This window comes from Urocampus carinirostris, chromosome 5, assembly GCF_059441175.1.
Source record: "Urocampus carinirostris isolate Australia breed hairy pipefish chromosome 5, RoL_Ucar_1.0, whole genome shotgun sequence".
NCBI classification, from domain to species: Eukaryota; Metazoa; Chordata; class Actinopteri; order Syngnathiformes; family Syngnathidae; genus Urocampus; species Urocampus carinirostris.
The window spans coordinates 18,941,569-18,963,548 of NC_142353.1; the positions used below are offsets into that span (position 1 = coordinate 18,941,569).

General features: G+C 38.2%; 1 protein-coding gene across 2 annotated transcripts in view; it reads left to right on the forward strand.

The window, feature by feature from the left end:
• ccser1 (coiled-coil serine-rich protein 1) overlaps positions 1–21,980 on the forward strand; it is a 191,597-nt gene that overhangs the window by 95,495 nt on the left and 74,122 nt on the right. The window contains exon 11 of one of the 2 annotated variants that reach the window (XM_088336088.1): positions 18,959–19,007. The exons of the other annotated variant lie outside the window; for it this stretch is intronic. Within the exon in view, the coding sequence (XP_088192214.1) occupies positions 18,959–19,007 (49 nt within the window). The remainder of the gene's footprint in view (positions 1–18,958; positions 19,008–21,980) is intronic. 2 annotated transcript variants of the gene reach the window in all.

A 21,980-nucleotide genomic window follows, 5' to 3' on the forward strand; every position in this document is an offset into this window, starting at 1 on the left:
CAGGCCTATTTAGACGAACAGCTTCTTGTGCATTCGCAAATTTGTTGAAGCAGTTAACCTGCAATTTTGACTGTGAAACACAAGAGGAGAGCGACATTATTTGCCAGTTGTGTCTTGCTAAAATATAACACCAGGTGAGGGGCTTGAGTGACAGGCTGTTTTTTCTGACTCACTGGCTACAATTGGTCAAACAGAAAGCGATCAACTTTGTCAGAAATTGTGAGAGCCTAGGTAGGTGACACCACCCGATGTTTTTTTACTTAGAATAGAAGCTATGGATGCACTAATATAGGAAACTACAATCACGCTCACTTGAATATCATGTGTTACAAATGCATAGTTATTAAAAAGTACATATGTTTGCATATTTACAAGGGTAAAATATTGCGGTAAAAATCTTCAACGATTGTTTTCAGAATTATAAATGCAATCTTACCCCCTTTAATTGTAATCTATCCATAGTTCTTATCCTTATCCTTTGGAAAAAAATAGGACCTGCTATTTCTTTGGCTGTAATTTATTTTTGCCTTTGCTACTCCTCAATCAATTCTACAAAAACCGAAATGAGTAAATACTTTTAATGGAACATGTTCTCAGACACAGGATTCAATTTTAATGTGTAAATTTGTTATTTTCCGATAATTTTATGTTTAGGCAAAAAAGTAAATGTCACCACATTTTTGAGCAATATCATTTCATAGGTTCAATAAAATCTATTCAAGGAGTTTTTAAAACAGGAGAGTGTTAAGTTTATCTATTGGTGGTTTTCAGACCTCAACACAATACACAATCTATAGAAAGCTGTAAATTAGAATGTCTAGCAAGTATATTCAACAGGAGATGGAATAATTATTCAGTGCTCTGTATAATTATGAAATGTCACTGTTGGTTGTACATTGCCTAAAATGCACTCAAGGCACAACAATGAGTCTTTTTTTATATGCAATGCCAAAATTGCAAATTATTTTGGCCAGTTTTATTTTACATATTTATCTGTTCTTTCTCAACGTTTCAGGCCTTTATTACGTCCTTCTGGCACTGCATACTCACTCCCACTAATGCATTTCCAATAATAAAGTCAGCGATGGCCTCACCCTATTGAGTGCTTGTGCTTCCATCGGCTCAAGCAAGCAAAAAAAGTGAGGCTTTGTAGGTGACATGTCAAGTGCATTGTATCTATTTGTCATCGCCTTTTGTGTGTGCATCTTCCCACGAAATTGAGTGTGTGTGCTCCTTTTGTGCTGCAGCCATTAGTGGGCAGATTGCAAAGTCAATAATGTTTTGAAAAACAAACAAGTAAGTTGTGTGAAATAGGTTACATTTATACCACAAAAAATAACATTAATCCATTATTGTGTTATGAGTGTTGTCACGCTTCATGGCGGAATTCAATTTTAAGCACGCCAATGCCATTAACAAAGAATTCATTGAGAAGAGCTACTAGTTTAAGCTTTGCTTCTTATATTTGGTTCACGCGTTTTTATCAGTATGTTATCTCTCGCATTTTCACAGTAACATTAACAAACTTTGAAGTCTAAAGCCTGAACATTTGGATGCCAGTGTAGATACGCATTAACCTTATTCTCCTGGTTATTTTCTAACAAACATTGCTCACTTTTGGCGTTAAAAAAATACTGTACTTCCCAAAAGGTTTTTGTATTCAATTTGGGAATAGCAGATTTTGTACTTCTAGTACATAATAGGTCCCCTTTAACCAACTAAATCCTCTGGTCCAATGCAAAACGGTTTAGGTAACCCCCTGCAAAACAGTGAATAATTGAATTTCTTTACGTTCTTTGGATTCCTGTAATCATTTTTTAATGAATTTCATTAATGCTCATATTCTGATGGAATGCACGCCCGAAGGGTGTTAAAGGACTTCTTGCCATGAGGAGATTCATCTAATTATGCTGTACTGAACTGTTTTTTGATAAGCATTTGAGGGTGGCAATTTCATATTTTTATCAGGTATAGAATCATTAGCATTACAAGAAGTGGGGAGGCATTTTAAACCTTAACGCACAGCTCTCTGAATATCCTGCTGTTGAGGCAATATTTTAACCTGGTGTACATCACACTCACAAAATGTTATCAACCCAGTGGCTTTGGGGGTTCTTGCCCTGAGACTGGGAGGGAGCTCGCTCCGAGACTGGTAGGTCGCTCATTCGAAGCCCGGCCGAGTCATACCTAAGACTTACAACATTGGTACCTGTTGCTCAATGTTTTTTTACTTCTCTAACATTAAATCTCTTGCTATGGTGTAATTAATCTGCATTAGTAAAGAAGCAAACCAATAATCAAATTCATCAGAAATAAACAGTTCAACTTAATGACACTCATGCAAACTTGAAAGTCACAAAGTACCACACAACACTATTTTTTTTTAGAATCGCATTTACAATTGTCTTTATTTTCATTGATACCAACACATTGAACATTGTTTGCAATGAGATTAGACATGGAACTCCACATAATACATAATAAATAAGAGTCAAGTCGTGTTTACTTGTATAGCCCTTAGTCACAAGGAGTCTCAAAGGGCTGCACAGACCACAGATCATTGCAAACTACAGACTATTATTACACCATCCCCTGATCCAACACCTACATGAGGGCAAATACTACAGAGATATTGTAAACATAAAATATAGGTTATTCATATGTTATAGAATAGAAGTGTGTTTTAAGCTTGGATTTAAACATTTCCACTGAGGTTGCACATCATATCTCACGGGGAAGAGCATTCCTCAGCACCGGGGCCGAATGGAAAAAGCTCTCGAACCTCCAGATCTCTTCTTGGCTCTTGGGATCACTAGTAGACCAGCATTTTGAGAGTGAAGGCTCCGGACTGGAACATAGGGGGAAGGATATGAGGGGGCTAGTCCATGCATGATTTTGTATCATACCAACAGAACTTTAAAATCACATCTTAAGCCAACAGGGAGCCAATGCTGGTTAGCTAAAATCGGGAGACAAATAAGATAAACTAATGTCAAGATAAATAAGCAAAAGTATTTTAATAGGTAGTGCTAGGAGGTTTTAAGTTCAAATGATGTCGCTGAAGCCTACAAGTCTTAGCTTTTTATTTTTATTTTTTTAGGAAGATGTTTATCTGCACTTGGGATTTCACTGTTCCATGTTATATGTATATTGAAAAAGGAGCTTAAGCTTCTTTAAACTTCTGCAAAGACACACAGGTTTCATTTTTCACGTTTGTATTTTTAAATCCAGGTGTTATCTTTTAATTTGCAATCTCTGGCAACAAAAAGCAGTTTAGTAGAAATTGTTGCGGTTAAGAAAGACATCGATGCACCACAGCCTGAAAAAGCACATTCATGATTTTTATTTTAAATCCGATTTAAATCATTTTGATGGCCTGATCCGGCCCACTGGCCGTATGTTTAACCACCCTGATCTGGAGAAAATCAGTCCTGGGGGAAATGTTAATAGGTGTTATTCCGAATTGCCCATGCAAGGTGGTATGACTTGTTATACCATACAATAACTTCCTCAAATAATTCTCAAAGGTCACAGCCTGATGAAACACCTACCAGAAATGTATAGATGGTCGGGCTGCACAATGGAAAAAAAACCCAATTCCGATTTATCATTTATCATTTTAAAAAAAAAACTACCGTATTTTCCGCACTATAAGGCACACCTAAAAGTCTTAACTTTTTTCAAAAGCTGACCATGCGCCTTATAATACAGTGCGCCTTATATATGGCTCAATATCAAAATTCACAAGGTCTCGCAACTTACGCAACAGCCGCCGACTCGATTTTCCCCCGAACGTGGAGTAGTCCGCGGTGTATGCTGGGATTTATATACCGGAGTTTCATTGGCTAACCAATGTGTCAATCATCATTTGAATCGATCGCTATTGGCTAAAGTTATTCGTAGCCTCGGATTGGCTAGAGGGCCAAAACAAACCCTGCAATTGGCCGAAAAAGATGTGTCAATCATCCGTTAAATCGATCGCTATTGGCTGAAGTTATTCGGAGCCTTGGATACGCTAGAGGGCCAAAACAAACCCTGCAATTGGCCGAAAAAGATGTGTCAATCATCCGTTAAATCGATCGCTATTGGCTGAAGTTATTCGGAGCCTCGGATTGGCTAGAGGGCCAAAACAAACCCTGCAATTGGCCGAAAAAGATGTGTCAATCATCCGTTACATCGATCGCTATTGGCTGAAGTTATTCGGAGCCTCGGATACGCTAGAGGGCTAAAACAAACCCTGCAATTGGCCGAAAAAGATGACTGAATAGCAAGCTTGCTAAACAACGCCATAAAGAAACATGTTTCATTAGTCTGTATCTGTAGATATTTTACTCTCCTGGATTTACTACACTCACGGTTGTAAGAAGACCATGATTGCGTATCATTATTGAACGTGAGAACTTAAGTGAGTTATGCGGCTTTATATTTTCCCGGTATCTTGTTTTAGAACTATCTTGATGTTGCTGTGATGAGTTGAGTGAATTAAACTCAATTCCAAGTGTTTATTGTCATATGCACAGTAAAGTTGCGAGCGAAAAAGAAAATAGAAACTAAGGAATGGTTGCCATTTCTTGAATTCCAAGACTTTAACCTTCCGAATGATATTTGAAATGACGCATTTAAGTGACATCGTACAGACACAGCATCCGCACGTGTCTACGACACGTATTTGCTTCTTTGCAAGCTTTGGGAATGTTAAGGGGGTAATCAGTTTGACTGAATCATCTGACTGTTTTGTCGACGTTCCCATTGTAGCGCCTTATAATCCGGTGCGCCCTATAGTGCGGAAAATACGGTAGTTGCTCGAGAAATTTGACTTTATTTTACATAACATGATCTACTCGTTGCCATCTTGCTGCTAAAGGGTAACCAAAAACCTCAAAACGGCTGGGCAAGAAAATGGGAGGTAAAATTTTACATTTTGGTCACTTAGTCTCCATAGTTTGTCTTATTCCTTGCACTCGTTTTTGGCTGCACTACACAGCACAGCAGCATCTAGTGGTCAAATTATACACATTGTCCTTTTAATGTAAGTAAAACCCATGTAAATTACAGATTAATATATTCTTTTTCACATTAATTTATTTATAGTTCCACATTAATTGGTAATGTTTTTAAAAATGTTATTTTGCGTATCAAATAAAAAATATATTTGAGAATAATCTTTTGAATCTGAGGATTTCCTGTGGAAAAACTGATTTTGCCAATTTCGCTCTGACCCTAGCTCCAGGGCAGTGCTAGGAATCAAATAGACGGACCATTTTAAAGCAGTGGAGTAATTCCGATGCTGCTTTCTTCACACTTTGTTTTGTTTCTTTGTGTGTGTGTTTTTTCATGTCTAGCGTTTTTCATCGTGTTTAAGCTTATCCTGCTCTTTGCTAATGAAAAGAGTGTTTTAATAATGCTATAAATTTTAGGGGGTTCTTGGTTTGAATTCGGGGGTGCTTGAGCACCTCCCCAAAACAGGCCGGTTACGCCCATGGGTAAAAGTTTACTGAAGATTGAAAAATAATGCCAACGGGATTGCATTATTCAACTACGACCTCCCCCCCAAAACCTTTATGGAACGTAGAAGTGCAGCAGCGAGACAAAACTATGTTTATTATCCAATCAACGATACATAAACATGTTAAATAACCAATAAACCAATTAACCCAAATAGCGAGTGAAAGGACGGAAAAAAAGGCAGCATGCGAAAACACCAGCACATTTGCTCTATTGTATTGCGCTATTGTAGTTGGTCAAACACTCCATTTATCAAATAAACTATAATTCCTTGAATAAAACTGCATTCTTTTAGATTACACTATTGCCCTACATCACATTGCGATATTGATTAGATTTCAGTTCATTGTGCAGCCCTAATAGGTAGAACAATAAGGGCACAGATTTTCCCCACCTTTCTATACTTGAATTTGATTATTTCGTCTTTCAGAACTCCAAAATTCCAATCGCAACTTTGATGTATTCGATGCTTTATTGAGATGCAATTGAGCGTGCAGCTGTTCACAGGTTTATGATTATTCTGACGAGAATGTTCAAGATTATACTTGAACACAACGTTTGTCTTAGAGTGCTTTTCCTTGTTTCTAAACAAGTGTGACATAACCAGGCTGCGCCAGCATTGTTGAAGCAGAACGGTGGAATCTATATCAGCCTCTTGACAGAAAATAGTTGTGGATCGTAGATAGTAGCATCTCAAATAACCACAAAGTACGGACAAGCAGCGAGATAGCTACTTTATAATGTAGTGATCAGCGTTACACATAGATTGTGTAAGTTTCTTTTTGTCTGTGACTTTTTCGCCTAATATATAACGCCAATCCATATCAGTAATTTCTTTTTTTTAATAAAACTTTTTTTATTGGTAGACAAAATTATTGAACAATCATACATGGTTTTATTTTTTCTCCCCATTGCAGAAAAAAAGTAGATAATAACAACTTGTGATAGTCAATAATTTCAATTATACAATATACTCAATATTCCGAAAGAAGAACCCCCCCAAACTAACAAGCCTCTGAAATACCTAAACACACAAAAAAAAGAGGGAAAAGAGATAATAATAAATAAATAAGAATTTTATATATATATATATATATATATATCTCATCTCATCTCATTAGCCGTACCGCTTATCCTCAGTAGGGTTGCGGGGGGGCTGGAGCCCATCCCAGCAATCATCGGGCAGTGGGCAGGGGACACCCTGAACTGGTTGCCAGCCAATCGCAGGGCACACAGGGACAGACAACTCTTTCGCTCATTCACACCTAGGGCCAATTCACCTGAAATGCATGTCTTTGGAATGTGGGAGGAAACCGGAGTGCCCGGAGGAAACCCACGCAGGCACGGGGAGAACATACAAACTCCGCACAGAAAGTCTGGAGCTGGATTTGAACCCACGACAGGTTCCCATGACATGAACTGTGCCGCACAAGCGCTAACCACTGCGCCGCAGTGCTGCCCTATATATATATATATATATATATATATATATATATAAAAGTGATACAACATCTTAAATTGATTCTGAACTAAAGATTATACGCTTGTGTTTTTTTCAGTAAGTAAAACTCAATGTTTCAGTTACCCAGTTTTAGACCGATATATAGGGGTGTAGGGTGGTTTGGGGGTGCCAGACGAAATATAGCGTTAGTAGTCACCAGACCCTGACATAAATGTCTATTATACTATGTTTTCAGGTGGGAGCATTCCAGAATAGTGGCGCAAAGGTCCCCGATGAGTATAGAATTTACTGTGATATCCTCTGATATTAAATTTGTTGTTTTTTTTCCTAATTTAAGCAGAAGATTATATCGTGTAGCCATGTATATCGTGTAACCACAAAAGGATTATCCTTCTATGGCCGGGGTTGCCAACCCGGTCCTCGAGCCGCATGTCCTGCATGTTTTTGGAGTTTCTCTATTCAAATACAGGTGAGTCCAATCACCTGGTTCATTATCAAGCTCCCACACAGCATGCAAACAATCTTAAAATTTGCATCACCTGAGTTGGTGAAGAGAAACCTCACATGTAGGACATGCGGCTCATGAGGACAGGGTTGCCCCCCCCCCCCCTCCCCCATGTTCTATGGGCTATCAACAAAGCGAAAAAAGAAATAATCTGAATGACGGTAGTCAAGAGATCGTCAGAGGACCTGCCAAAGATGGCTATGTGCATCGTTTGATTGATATATTAAAGATATAGGAAATGCACCCAAAAAAATGATCTCCAAAATTAAATCAATTTAGGACATGACCAAAAGATATGAGTTAGGTAACAAGGACTTAGAGAGCACCTGCTTAAAACTTCATCACTTAAATTGGAATACAATTTATGGAGTCCATGTTTGCTATAATAGAGTCTGTGGAGCCACACATGTTAGCGTGAGTAAAATACCCTTTTCAATGACAGAAATTCAAATGGACGAAAATATTTTCTCTGACGTACGGTTCATATTTACAGTAGCTTATTCACACATAAGTTAACTTTAGAAGAATTAACTTTCCTTGGCTTGCACCCATCTTAAATACATCGTTGGTGTTGGTGGCTTGCCGCCACATACCTCCTCCTACAGTGCTTTTGAAAGACCTGTTACCTCTCAAATTGCAAAAAAAAATGTGTTCCATCCGTATACATAAGCCAGGCTTGTGGTTTTTGTAAATTACGACTCTAAACAACATACAAATCTTCTCTTGCTCCATTCAAACTAGTTCTGCTACTCCTACTGTTTTGGGTCAATGGTGCTGTTGATCTTGTGGTGATCCGGTGTTGACGTAGGTTGTAAAGCGGCCTATAAGTGCAAAAGAAATGTGTATTTTTGTTTGTAGACTGGAGCATATTTAGTTTTATGTATGTAACTCTGTTATGACACATCACCTTGAGAACAAAACTATATTGTCCACTCCATTCATCTTCAGTAGAATGCATCAATGGCAACTAAATCCTTTTTTCCCATAGACTTTCCCACTTATGCCAAGTTTTACAAGGACTTTAATTTCTGTCTGAAAGGAGAAATCCTGATGTATGCTAAGGGCCGCTACTGACAGTGGCTACTGAGGCCTCCATATGCTCAGCCCCTTTCTTGAATGGAAGGTCTCTTCATTAAAAGAGCATCTGGCTGCCCGCTAGCAAGGTAGGCTAGTAAGCACAGGTGACTCTGCTCAGCTGAGGCTTGCAGCATTTGCGGCCTGATTTGAGCTTCCCCCCATCCCGAACTCTTTGCCACCCTCCTCTTCTTGTGACCACACTCATGAGAGTGTGTGGGACGATAATGCGGCTATGTAGGTTAGCTACCACGGTGCGCTGTTGGCTCGCTACAGAAAGTGTGTCTGCAAGTGGGCCAGCTATTTCTACTTTCTTGGCCTCTTCTTTTAGAGGTCATGCATCCCACTATGACTTGCTCTAGCTATTCACTTGAACTGGAATCAAACTCTGCAAACTGTCTGTTAAGTAGCGGTGTAGATCGTCAGTTAATACTAACCAATGTATTAATTATTAAATAATGAATTAAGATCCACATCTTAAAGGGAGAGTGTGTAATATTTGACCACTAAGTGCCACTGTATTATGTGGTGGAAATTAAAAAATGTGCTACACAAGGAATATTACAAACTGCAAAGACTCACAGTGACCTGCCTTTTGCTAACAAAGAAAAAAAAAAGAAATTAAAAAAGAAAATATATAATGAAAGGAAAAAAGAAGAAAAAACAAACTGAAAACAAGTGCTAAAAGTTCAACATGGGCTTTACTTACAATAAAGGGACACTGTGTATAATTTGACCACTAGATGTTGCTGTATTGTGTAGTGAAAGGAAGAATCTAAACTATGGAGAATCAAAGTGACCAAAATGCACAATTTTACCTCCCATTTCCTCGCTGACAATTAGCTCATGTTATGTAAAATAAATGCAAATTTCTTGAGCAAGGATTATCTTAAAAATGCACGTTTATATCATAGTTCTTAGTGTATTTTAGATTCTATTTTAAATCAACATCGTTCTTTTTAACCAATTTTGTTTTTCTACCACTAGGAGGCAATTACAAAACAACCATCTATTTAAATGTTCATATTACTGTATGGGGCTTTAAATGATTATCCTGCGGGCCTCATTTGGCCCCCTGGCTGCATGTTATCAACTCCTACCTTAGACTGTCCACCCAACTGGGTTTCACAAAACTCTATGGGAAACAGTAATCACTGTTATAAAGTACTCACAAAAAATAGCACAGAAAAGGCACTTTTAAAAAAAATCGCATCAAAATTACAATAATGGTCTGAAAAATGGCAATTGGGTTTTTTTCCCCAAAATCGTGCAGCCCTTGTGGCCACACAAAATATTTAACTTACGGAACTTTTACTTAAGGGTGCGCTCACTTTTGTTACCATGGGTTTAGCTACTAATGGCTATATTACGAGTTTTCCTGAGGGGAAAAATAAATGTACACTGCTACCTTTACACCGAATACATTTCATTGTGTCAAAGCGAGGTTTTTCCAGTGTTGTTCAATTACACATTATGATAAACGCTCTGCGGAAATTTGAGGGCTTTACTCAATTTTGTGACATACTGTAGAGGTTTAGAGGCAGAAAGGTTGCGGGTAGAGAGCCGAAGAGTAAGTGTGTGGATGAGAAAGAGCGAGAGAGAGAGAGAGAGAGAGAGAGGTAGTGTGGCCCAAGAAGAAGAAAAAGCTATTTTACGCCCTGTGGAGAGTCTTATGAGCTTGGAGGTATGGTAGCTGTTAGAAAGTTTTTAGAGGGGATTGAATAGATTGGAATTGCTTTATTTCAGCAAGCTAATTTCATGGGCATTCCTATCAGGATCCTTTTATGGGGAGAATCAAAGGCTCTTGATGGTTACTTCTCTCTTGTTGCCTTTCTCATTCTCGCACACTATTTTCTCTAAATGGCTGTAGCTTCTCTTCTGTTTCCTTGCCTTATTTTATACTCACAAAAGCTCACCCCAATGTTCATTCAACATTATTATTTGCACAACATATGCTCAATATGCAATAGTGCTGAAGTCTAAACAGATGTAAAGACTTAGAAAGCATGTTTTTTTTAATTATAGAAGTGGGTGCGTTACTACCCAGCTGTCTACTTGTCATACTCCATGAAGTAGTAGGTAGCTATCATTTTAACCGGACATTTAATGACATGAAAATTGGTTTAAGCCATCAAATAAGACCTTAGTAATACACTAGATTTACAATTGAGGTGTTGGTGAAGAAATGGAGCACGTATTGTAAGGTTTAATACATATCTGGTGTTCCATTTTTTTCTTATTGATTGCTTTTTCGTGAAATAATTGGGCTTGTGAAGTTGAATATCCATCAGCATGTTTAAGGTGGATAGAATCTTGCATAAATTACATTAGTTGGTCAGTAAATTTCTTTCTTATGGAAGTTATTCAGTCTTCCAGATGGGGTCATGAAAATGTACATACATTAAAGTTTTTTTACTTTGTTGATAGAAACCAATTCATGGAAGAAGGTTTTAGATTTTCAGTCAACATTGACTCTTTGGATTAGGGGGTCTCAAACTCAACTGAGCTGGGGGCCACTGAAGCTAGGGTCTGGGTGAGGCTGGGCCAAATGTGGATTTTCACTAAAACAGAGCTGATAAAAACATTACACTGTTCTTAAAGAGACAGATGTTGCTGTAATGTGTAATGCAACATAAAATGAGTCTGAGGAAGACTACAAACTACGGAGACTGAAGGTGAGCAAAAACACCCTTTTTCTTCGCTTTTTTACAAAGCCTTTCTCAAAGAAAGACAAAAAAGATGGGAAAACAATTGCAATTTGCAAAGGAATTAAAAAAAGGGCAAAAGAAATGAGACAGAGGCAAAAAAGTAAAACCGGAATAAAAAGAAATGTGGGGGGAAAAGAGCAAAAAGAGCAAACATGGAAAAATAGAGAAAAAGAAAGAAAACAGGAAAGAAAGAAATCATAAAGAAAAATGACAAAATCAGGAAAAATGTACAATTTTTTATTTTTTTAATTTTTCCTGTTTTTTTAATTTTTCTTTTCCTTTTTTGATTTTTCCTTTTTGTTTTATTTCTTTTTTCAAATGTTCTCGTTTCTTTTTTGTCGTTTTGTTTTTTCATTGACTTCTTTTCTTTTCTTTTTCTTTTTTGAAAGTAATAGGTGCCTTCTTGTCATTTTAAGTCTCTGAATTTTGTCTTCTTTCATTGTGCTTTTAGCACTTGTTTTCAGTGGCTCAACAGAATACAGGGACATCTAGTTGGCAAATAATACACACTGTCCCTTTCAAATTAGGGCAGGGGACTCAAACTATCATATTGGGGGCCAAAAGTGACCCCTTGGCTGCAAGTTTGGGACCCCTGCGTCTGGCTCTAAAGTTGAGAGTATTGAGAAATAACTTTTATTAGTCAAAAGTTTTCTCGTTTGATCAGGGGTTGTTGATTTGAGTTGGGCTTCCATAATAATAATTTATTTGGTGGTGTGCAAGTATATTTAAAGGTAGATTTAATGGGGTCTGTACAAATATGTTCCTGGAGCCTTCAAACATTTGTTTAAATTCAACCAGTGTATCGAGAATACAAGGGATGGACCTATGAGCCTTCATTCCAAGCTCACTGGCATCTCTCATGCTTATTAAAATTAAAATTTAGCTTGGCCATTTGCACTCTGCAATATTACTGGAATCGCAGGTTACATTGCTTTTAAAAGCACATCATATCTTTGTTTGCATCACTTGCCATTATTCCCCAGGATTCTATAGTTTTCAAATATGGAAAATGAAACCTGGAGAAATGGAAGCAGACTTTAGACCCACCAATTTTCCGCTTCAGAGAAAGTATCAGTAGTTCCTTTTACAATTCTTGTAAAACCTTGCAAGTTTGACTCTGAAATTGCGCTGTTGCGTCAAATGGCAACTTTTGAGCGTTCCGTGTATAAAAGGCACAGGCAGAACAATACTGGCTCTGCTACTTTAATGGCTCTTCTGCTCTCTAACTTGTGATTAAATGGCTCCAGTATCCACACAGTGCCCGAATACTATTCTACAACCCGTAATCATCAGTTCTCTTGCAAACTTCTTGAAAAATGCTTTCTTCAGCACCATGAAATAAATAACCAGCCCATTTCTACAGACAAAAGAAAAAAGTCATTGATTTCTTTCCATTGCACCTCCTATTTTGCTGTTGAAGTCAGGACTAAACAGCAAAAGCAGACTTCAGCTCATAGCCATTTTGCATTTTACCTAATGCACGCTTGTTGTTGCGGAAGGGAAACCTTCTTGTACTGTACATGCAAGACACAAATCCTGACACTGTGCGTCATCAGCACTCTGCCAATCTCAGCAGTATAAGGAGAACTGGCCCCAAACGCTGATGGGAACTATGTAGGTCTACTATTCCTGTAAACTAGATCATTTGTACATTTGTGGTCCTAATGGCGCAGCAATAAGACAAGCCCCAAAAATGGTGGTGCCCTATTTAGAGTTTTTGTACATTGCTCTTTTTCTATTTTTGCCCTTTTATCATTCCCATAGTTTTATCATCTTGTTATAATCTTATTTTAAATTCTTTGCCTCTTCCACATTTAGATCCGTTTTCTCAAGCCCTGTCCTCCCACAGCTTTCTTCCATTTCACTTTCAGCTTTTGATTTTTCTACTTCCACAAAATGTTTCACATCACTTCCTTGAACCCATTTCATCTCAGGCCTGACTACTTTCATTTTTCGTTCTGTCCTCTGTTTCAACTGTATACCTCTTTTTTTTCTCTTTACATCCTTCATTTGTTATCACTTTCACTCACAACCAGTACTTATTGTGTTGATCTACACACATGTCATCTCGGCAACAATTTCATACTCATAAGTCTCATTAATGGCATTTCAATAGACAAAAGTAATAATACAAAGAAGGACAGATAACGCTGCAGACATGCCCTTTTGCACTGTGTTTATATCGTATATGGTTGGTATTCTCACAAAATTAATCATAAGACCTGCAATAGCCATTCCAGGTTTTCACTGCACAAAATGTTTATTTTAAGTCAGTTAAAAGTAGTAACACCACTTTAAACCTTTCCGAAACTGCACAGGCTAAAGCAAAAAAAATAAAATAAAATATGTAAATATACAAAAATTTGACTACCCTTATACCAAATGTTATGCAGCCTAAGATGAAAGTAGTGTGAATCTACCATAAATTCCACGTGTCATATGATAAATCATGAATTATTCATTTTTGACAACAGTGAACAAGTAAATGCACACACAAGTAGATCACAACTCTATAAAGCTGTAAAAGTCGTGTCCTGTGTTTTTGATCACTTTCCCCAGAGTGTTAAACTGCAAGAAATTGTGCAGTTTAACACTCTTGTTACCATGGGGGCAACTGCAGAGGCTTGCAACTGCCCCCACGGTAACAAGCGCTATTTAAATTACTCTAACCGATATTAAAAAAAATTGAATCGAAATCAAGATAGGTCTCCAAAGCACCCATAAGGTCAGAACCTAATCAGACGGAAGACCCAAACGCGTAACGTTTTCACACCGAGCTTTATTTACGTAAGCGGGGCAGTCATGCGCGGAAACACAAACGATTCGGCGATCGCTGGGCAGAAGAAGCGGGGCAGAGAAGTCAAGCGCGGGAAAACAAGAAGCCAGAGGCAGACGAGCAGGATACCGGACGGGACGGGACGGACGGGATTGATACCTGATATGGGATACAGGATAACGGGGCTTGTATCAGGGATTGATACAGGATAAAGGATACAGAACAGGACGGGACAGACGGGATCGATACCAGATACAGGATGACGGGGCTTGGCTCAGGGATATTGATACAGGGTACAGGATATGGGACAGACGGAATCGATAACAAGCAAGATACCGGACAAGACGGGACTGACGGGATCGATACCAGATACAGGATGACGGGGCTTGGATCAGTGATCGATACAGGATACGGGACGGGCAGGATCGATACCGCATACAAGATAGTTTGGGAACAGAACGGGAGCCAGAGTCAAAATTCTTGCCTCGCTAGTGCAGAGATTCGTTGACAGACTGACCAGGAGTGAATGAGAGCACTGAGTTTAAACAGGGGAACCAATCAGGCAATGAGCAGCAGCTGGCACCAAACGAGCGGGCACAGGTGAGGGCAATGGGCAATCATGACATATAAGGTCGCAGCAACTTCCCACAATCTTATCATCCGGACATACACGTGGGGCTACGGACCAATCATAGGCGATAAATCACACATACATCACATAATAAGTAATACATTTTGTAAAGCAATATTTTGTATCTGTAATTAATAATAATTAAAATAAACATGAATCCTTTGAACATTCCTTTTTTGGTTTTGATTGTCGAAGGGTCAATAAATTTGGGTACTGATGGGTCATATATGTATGGGTCTCTGTCTACAGGAATTGCTTCACCATCGACCACACAGGCCCCAAAAACACCTGCTCCTGATGGAAAATAGTTGACATTATATGGACAACTAAGCAAGACTCAAAAGCGATTTTGTATCTCTTTTAGTTCATATTTCCAGTTTATGTTGTCTTACAATGTTTTCATGTTCGGTTCCAGTCCCTACTTCATTATGATCCTAAAAAATGCAAATACGTTTTTCGCTTTTCATTTTAAACTGTAATTACCTTGTGTAAGCACATTTATAACAGATATTACCAGATATTGAAAGTTTGGGTTGTTCTGAAAAAAATAAAGGGCCTAAAGCAATCACTCCTAACATGATTTCTGACACTTTCATGGCCAAAAAACAAAAATATTATAAACGGCCTTTATGATATTTGGTCAATAAAGGGTTAAATTAAGTCCTCATTCTAAAAAGAGATTACTATAAAGCCATGCAATCATCAACAGCAAGAAAATAGCATGTGTTGCATTACAAGACCAATTCCGCAACATTGAGTTTTAAAGAAAGCATTTTGGTGCTCTACACATTCCCATTTCATAAAGGTGTTCATACGGTAACATAAAATATAACGTGGTTGGTAACGTCTTCCTATGAAAGTCCTTCAATAACGAGACCTCAGATCAGACCCAGGTAATACCATGGTGTTTGGGACTAGGTTTTTTAATTTTGTTTTTATGTCATCATCAAGTTTTACTGTTTTAGGCCACATTCCATCTGTTTGGTGTAGAATTATCCCTCTGTGTGCAAACACTTGAGAGCCGTAGTTATGAGATCAGGTGGTGGGCCTTTATGACTCTTTGATTTTTCCCTAAATCTTATTTCATTTTTTTCAATCGAGACATTTTATACCACAATTTGTCTTGCGTAAAACTAAAGACGTTTTTTTTCAGCCTGTCAAATCCATTTGGTTACTGGCATGTAGTACACCATCAAGTGTCATCAATAGTCCTCATTAAGTCCCCCGATGCTGAGCTTCGGTCACGCCGGATTGGAGGCAGAAGCAGCAAAGATTCCTGCAAAGATGAGTCATGCTGCCCTCAGCTTCCATTTCACATCTTTTATTTCCTTTCACTAGTTTTCTAGGTTGATTACTTGAGGGAAGACTATGGCTTGGTTTCTTTTGATTTTCATGATTTTCTGTCGGCCAGTCATATGCATAAACCAACCACACTCATCCCTTCTTGGTTCACTTCTCAAATATGAAACATTTTATTTTTTGTCATACTCCAGATTTAATTCCCAGCATTTGGCTGGAAAAATGACAAAATTACAATTCATGGTCATTTTATTATGCCCTACAAATCCGCAAAATGTGCACCAATGTCCTTACTTAAAAGTAGTCTGGCTGCAGTAAAGTATACGAAAGCTATCAATTTTTTAACAAGGTATCTGTGTTAGGAAGTTGGAGAGATACCGAATTAAACTCAATTTAAAAAAAAGAAAAGTCAAGTCATGTTTATTTGTACAGTCCTTAATCACAAGGAGTCTCAAAGGGCTGCACCGACCACAGATTATTGCAAACCACAGACTATTACGACACCCTCGCCTGATCTAAAACTCACATGAAGGCAAGGAAAAACTCAAAAACCTCAACATGAGGAAAGCAAAGAAACCTTGAGAAGGGACCGCACATGAGGTAAAATTACTCCCTCCAGGATGACCAGGCTGCAATGGATGTTGTAATAACAATTAATACACGGCTATCATCAACAGGAAATATGGGTCATTCATAAGCTGTTTTAGGCCTAGATTTAAACAGTTCCACTCAGGTTGCAGAGCAAATCTCAGGGGGGAGAGAATTCCACAACGCTGGGGCCCGAAAGGAGAACGCTCTCTAACCTGCAGATCTCTTCTTGGCTCTTGGGATCACTAATAGACCAGCATTCAGGATTCTGACTGGAACATAGGGGGAAACTAAATCTGAAAGATATGAGGGAGCAAGTCCTTGCATGATTTTGTATATTACCAACAGAACCTTAAAATCACATCTTAAGCTAACAGGGAGCTATTGCTGGTTAGCTAAAATCAGGGTAATGTGATCAAACGTTTTTGTCTTGGTTAAAAGCCTCGATGCATTATTTTGTACCAGCTGCAGGCGCTTGATTTTGGAATTTGGCAGACTGGAGAGTAGTACATTACAGTAATCGAGACGTGAGGGAACAAACGCATGAATTATAATCTACGCATCGGACTGGGACAGCACAGGGTGATTTTTAGCAATGTTGCAAAGATGGAGGTACAGTAATCTGTTCTAGTAAAATTCTTAACATGTGTTTGGAAGGACAGATTGGGGTCTAATGTGAAACCTTCATTTTTGACTGAGTCACTCTGGGTGATATTACATTTGTCAATATTCAGAGCAGTTTTTGAGAACAAGTTATGGCATTTAGATGGACCCATAAGAAATGGAAACAATGGTTTATCTTTGTGGCATAAACATTTTGTTTTCAAGAACAATTTTGTTATAGTCTATAAGAAATGATTTAGGAGCCAATGTTAGTTACACAGGGTTATTTTCATTTTCATCGTAGTGATTCAGTGATTGCTTTTAAAAGTGCTCTAGTTTTACTTGGAAGTTGGGGAGGAACTGAATCATTAAAATATGAAAAGAAAACAATAGTTTATGTTTGTGGTGTAAGCATGCAACATTTTGTTTTCAATGGCAATTTTCTAGTCAAGTCAAGTCATTTTTATTTGAAAACCCCTAATAAAGAGTCTCAAAGGGCCTCACAGGTTATTACACAGACTATTTTTTTAGACTATTATTACACCATCCCCCGATTTGGAACCAACATGAGGGCAAGGGAAAACTCAAAAACCTCAACATGAGGAAAATGAAGAAACCTTGAGAAGGGACCGCGCATGTGGCATCCCCCTTTCAGGTTGACCAGACAGCAAAGGATGTTGCAATCACAAATAATACAGAGATATTGTCCACGAAAAGTATAGGTTATTCATATGCTATAGAGTAGAAGTGTGTTTTAAGTTTAGATTTAAACATTTCCACTGAGGTTGCAGATCGGATCTTGGGGGGGGGGGAGAGCATTCCACAGCACCGGTTCCCGGATGGAGAACGCTCTCAAACCAGCGGAACACTTCTTGGCGCTTGGGATCACCAGAAGACCGGCGCTCTCAGAACGAAGGCTTTGGACCCGAACATAGGGGAAATCAGATCTGAAATATATGAGAGAGCAAGTCCATGTATGATTTTGTATAATACTAAGAGAACCTTGAAATCACATCTTAGGCTAACAGGGAGCCAATGCAGGTTAGCCAAAATCTGCATGATGTGATCGGACTTTTTTGTCCTAGTTAAAAGCCTCGCGAAATTATTTTAGGAGCCTATTTAAGTTACACAGGGTTATTTTTGTTTTCAACTGAATGTGGCACATTGCTACTAAAAGTGCTCTAGTTTCTTAGCTCCTGCAAACCTCTGTGTCGGTATCCAATCCAATTTGCAAGATATTGCTGCTTTCCCTTGGCCAAACCATTTCCAGGTTGACATCACACATGGGACACTTGGCACCAGTTCACAACAAAAGTTGTATTTGAGCATTTTAGACGAAACCATTCTAAACTACACTCCTCCCTTTGGAGATTAAATGAACCCATTGTTGCTAGCTAAAAACAACACATAGGTACTCATCTGACCCCTGCTACTAACCAAAACAGCATTATCTACCACGTGTTGAAGTTGAGTATGGCAATTTATATATATATATATATATATATATTTATATTTTTTCGGTATTTATTCTATCTAATATAGTGTCGACTAATATGTAATGTGTTGCTATAAATAATTTGGGATAGGGTGCTGTTTTTTTGGATCCATCGGACAAACTTTTGTGGCTCACACAAACCTTAATCAGTTTTCCACTGCTTAATGTACAGCGGGGTTAATTTGTCTTGATGTGTTATCATCTTACTAATGACAATGCCTCTTTTTCTCTGTGCCACCCCCTCCTTTTTAATTTGATTTGGTTTCCTTTTCAACACTGGTTGCTTTTTGTCAACATGTCTTCTGTTTCTAGGGCATCAAGGCGCATGGGAGCGCCACGTTGTCCTCAAGGAGACAACTGAGTGAGTGTCTATTCTGATATCACCCGATTGGACGTGACTGTCTCGTAGTGGCCCCGTGTACGCAACTAGATGCACTAAAACAAAACCAATACATTCGGCGTCTTTGCACTGGGTCTTGCAGATAACATGCTGATTGTTTATTAAAAGCATAAATATGTTCATTTAGTAAGTTATTCTGCCTTCCTTAATTTCTAAGGCTCTGTCCTTTGATGGAGCAGGGCATTTATTATCACCGCACACCACCAAACTAAATTTTCACTTTAAGTCACTGCACACTGAAGAGTTCTTATATCACTTCACTCATAAACTCACTTAGATTATTCACTTAGATTATTCACTTAACCTGAACGCACACCTATTTCCTTTGTATGAATTTCAACAGGTACATAGACTGGTAAAAAGGAATAGTCAACCTACCACTATAGAATAATGTTACAGTATTCACTTTTTGCACTAATTCCAATGTTTTGGGACCTATTGAGTGAATTTGGAAAATTACCTAATGATCTTGAATAAGATTAGTCTTGTGGTACAAACCTACACTAGTCAGTTATTATCACGTTTTGGGTGTAAAGACCTCTATGGGAAGGCTTAGTCATGCATGGTTCTTAAAAATCTTCTACATATTTGGATATTTCCATTTATGAAACAAGACCCGGTATGAAGACCCATTAGGTGAGGAATGCTGTCTGTCTTGTTCCCTAGAAAGGAATGCTGCCCAGTATCAACCATACTTGTAAGATTGTGATCCCTAAAGTGAACTGATATTTTGGTTGTAGAACCTACCTAGTTCTCATGATAGAATTTTTTTTATTCTTAAAGAAATTAGGGGATGCTCAAATGGGTACCGACCAATTTTCTCCAATTTGTCTCAACCTAATGCTTGCAATAATACAATATTGCCAACTTCTTCAGAATAGGGCAAATAAATGATCTGCTTTTCCCATTATGAAAGCAAGTCCATGATTTTTGCGCCCATAAAGCACCCAAAAGTATGGTTTGTTGTCCCTGGTAGTTGCTGGCTATACATAATTTCCTGTTTTTTTTCCCTGACATTCTGTATATTTGGTCGGTCCTCAATAATTATTTTATTTCATGTTTAACTTTTATTCAAATGTTGTCATACCAATAGAATCCCCGTCAATAATATGAGCACACCCCAAACAGTCTTAACAAGTCCAAACAAGTAATTCAATTGTCCCTGAGTCATTGTTTTAATGGTAATATTATTTAACATTTCAAAATGCACTCATCTTGATAGACACCCACTATCCTATGCATTTGAGTAAAACCGTGCAAAAGGTTACTGGATGAGTTAATGATGACACTTTAGTCCAAATTAAATACCTAATGGTAAACTCTAAATGACTAGTGTTTTTACTCTGTGTGCTCAGCTCAAGCATGGATATTTGTGTTTTTTGTATCGCATATAACTCCATGTGTCATCCCCCCAAAGTTGCACAGTATTCTCATATGACCGTTATGACCTGTCAGCTTCTCAGTAAGAAATTCACACCCTTCACACTGATTACACAACTTACACACCAATGCGCGTATGCGCACCCACATGTGCAAACACACAGGCACAAGGTGACATCAAATGTGGACCATACAGTCTAATGAATCTGCCTGTGATTGCCTGCTTTTGTGTATAAGTGTATAAAGTACACGTGTGTACGCATGTTTGCGTGTGCGCATGCACATATGTGTGTTTGAAGGTTAAATCCCAAAGAGACAGAGTGCCATTAGAACATTGTTTGCTCTACATGTGCAAGGACACCTCAACACGTTCTTATTTTAGATAACAGAGTTATTTTGAATGCAGGTATTTAGCAGGAAATCACTCATATTTGTGTGCATGTGCACCAGTGATTCTCCTCGCTCTTAAACTCTTAGAAAAGCGATGCGAATTTAGCACGGTGGATTTTATTGTACACCTGCTTCAGAGCAAACAGCCGTGATGAAATTGAGCCATTTGTCATTGTCAAGGTTAACCTGACCAGGAATGGGATGATTTTTGACTGACAAGAATAAACTGTGTGTAAGCTACTTGCTCTTTCCGCTAACCGCCAGGCCCTTTGTTCTATATTACTTTATTAGACTGTGGGTGCTTCTAGTGCACTATAGTTGCAATTTACTTTCATACTAAAAATTACAAATGATGGGCACACATTTGTGTTTTTGCCCATGTTTAAATGTAATGGGGACCCTTTTCAAAGCAGTTTTCAAAAGCATTACAATATTAAGTATTCCCATTTATACCAGCAATAATCATGTTGTTTAGTTCTACAAAATTTGACAGTGGTTGAAGTTTGGGAAAGTAGGCAGAAAGTGTTTGTGTGCACTGGATTTATTTGTACTTATTTTGTCAATATTACCATACAAAGTGTTATGATAAAAAAACAAAAATAAATATCAAAATCAGTCAGTCATTGACAGGTACATGATAATTATCGAGCCGATAGTTACAGTACTGATATTGTAAACATATTTCAGTAATCGGCCCGATGGGGAACAAAAGACCTGATGGTTGGTCACTTGGATTCACTATGAAATATTCAAGCAGCGGACACTTCTTTTGAGAAATATTGTAAGCATTTGTTTCTTTTTATAATGTTTTTGATTTTCTTGGAAGTAGTAGCACACTTGTATGTTCTCTCTGCCTCTCTGTAATTCTCATGACCTACCACAGAGCTCACCAGTCACATGGTTCAGAATGTTTGCAGCATTCTTATGATTATATGGGCTTCTAGGTTTTAGTCTGTACAGTAAATTTTGCATTATTTATCGAAGGTTTTTGGGGTGTTGCAGTCCTGCGCGTGTTATTTCATGAACACCGATTTAAAATTCACAGCTCGGCTGCGCTCTTGGATTAAGATTGACAGCTGCCCACCAAAGTCTTCAAGCGTGCGTGTTAATGTCTTCCTTTTCCTGTACTAGACATTAGTAGTAAGTTCATTGTACATATTTTAA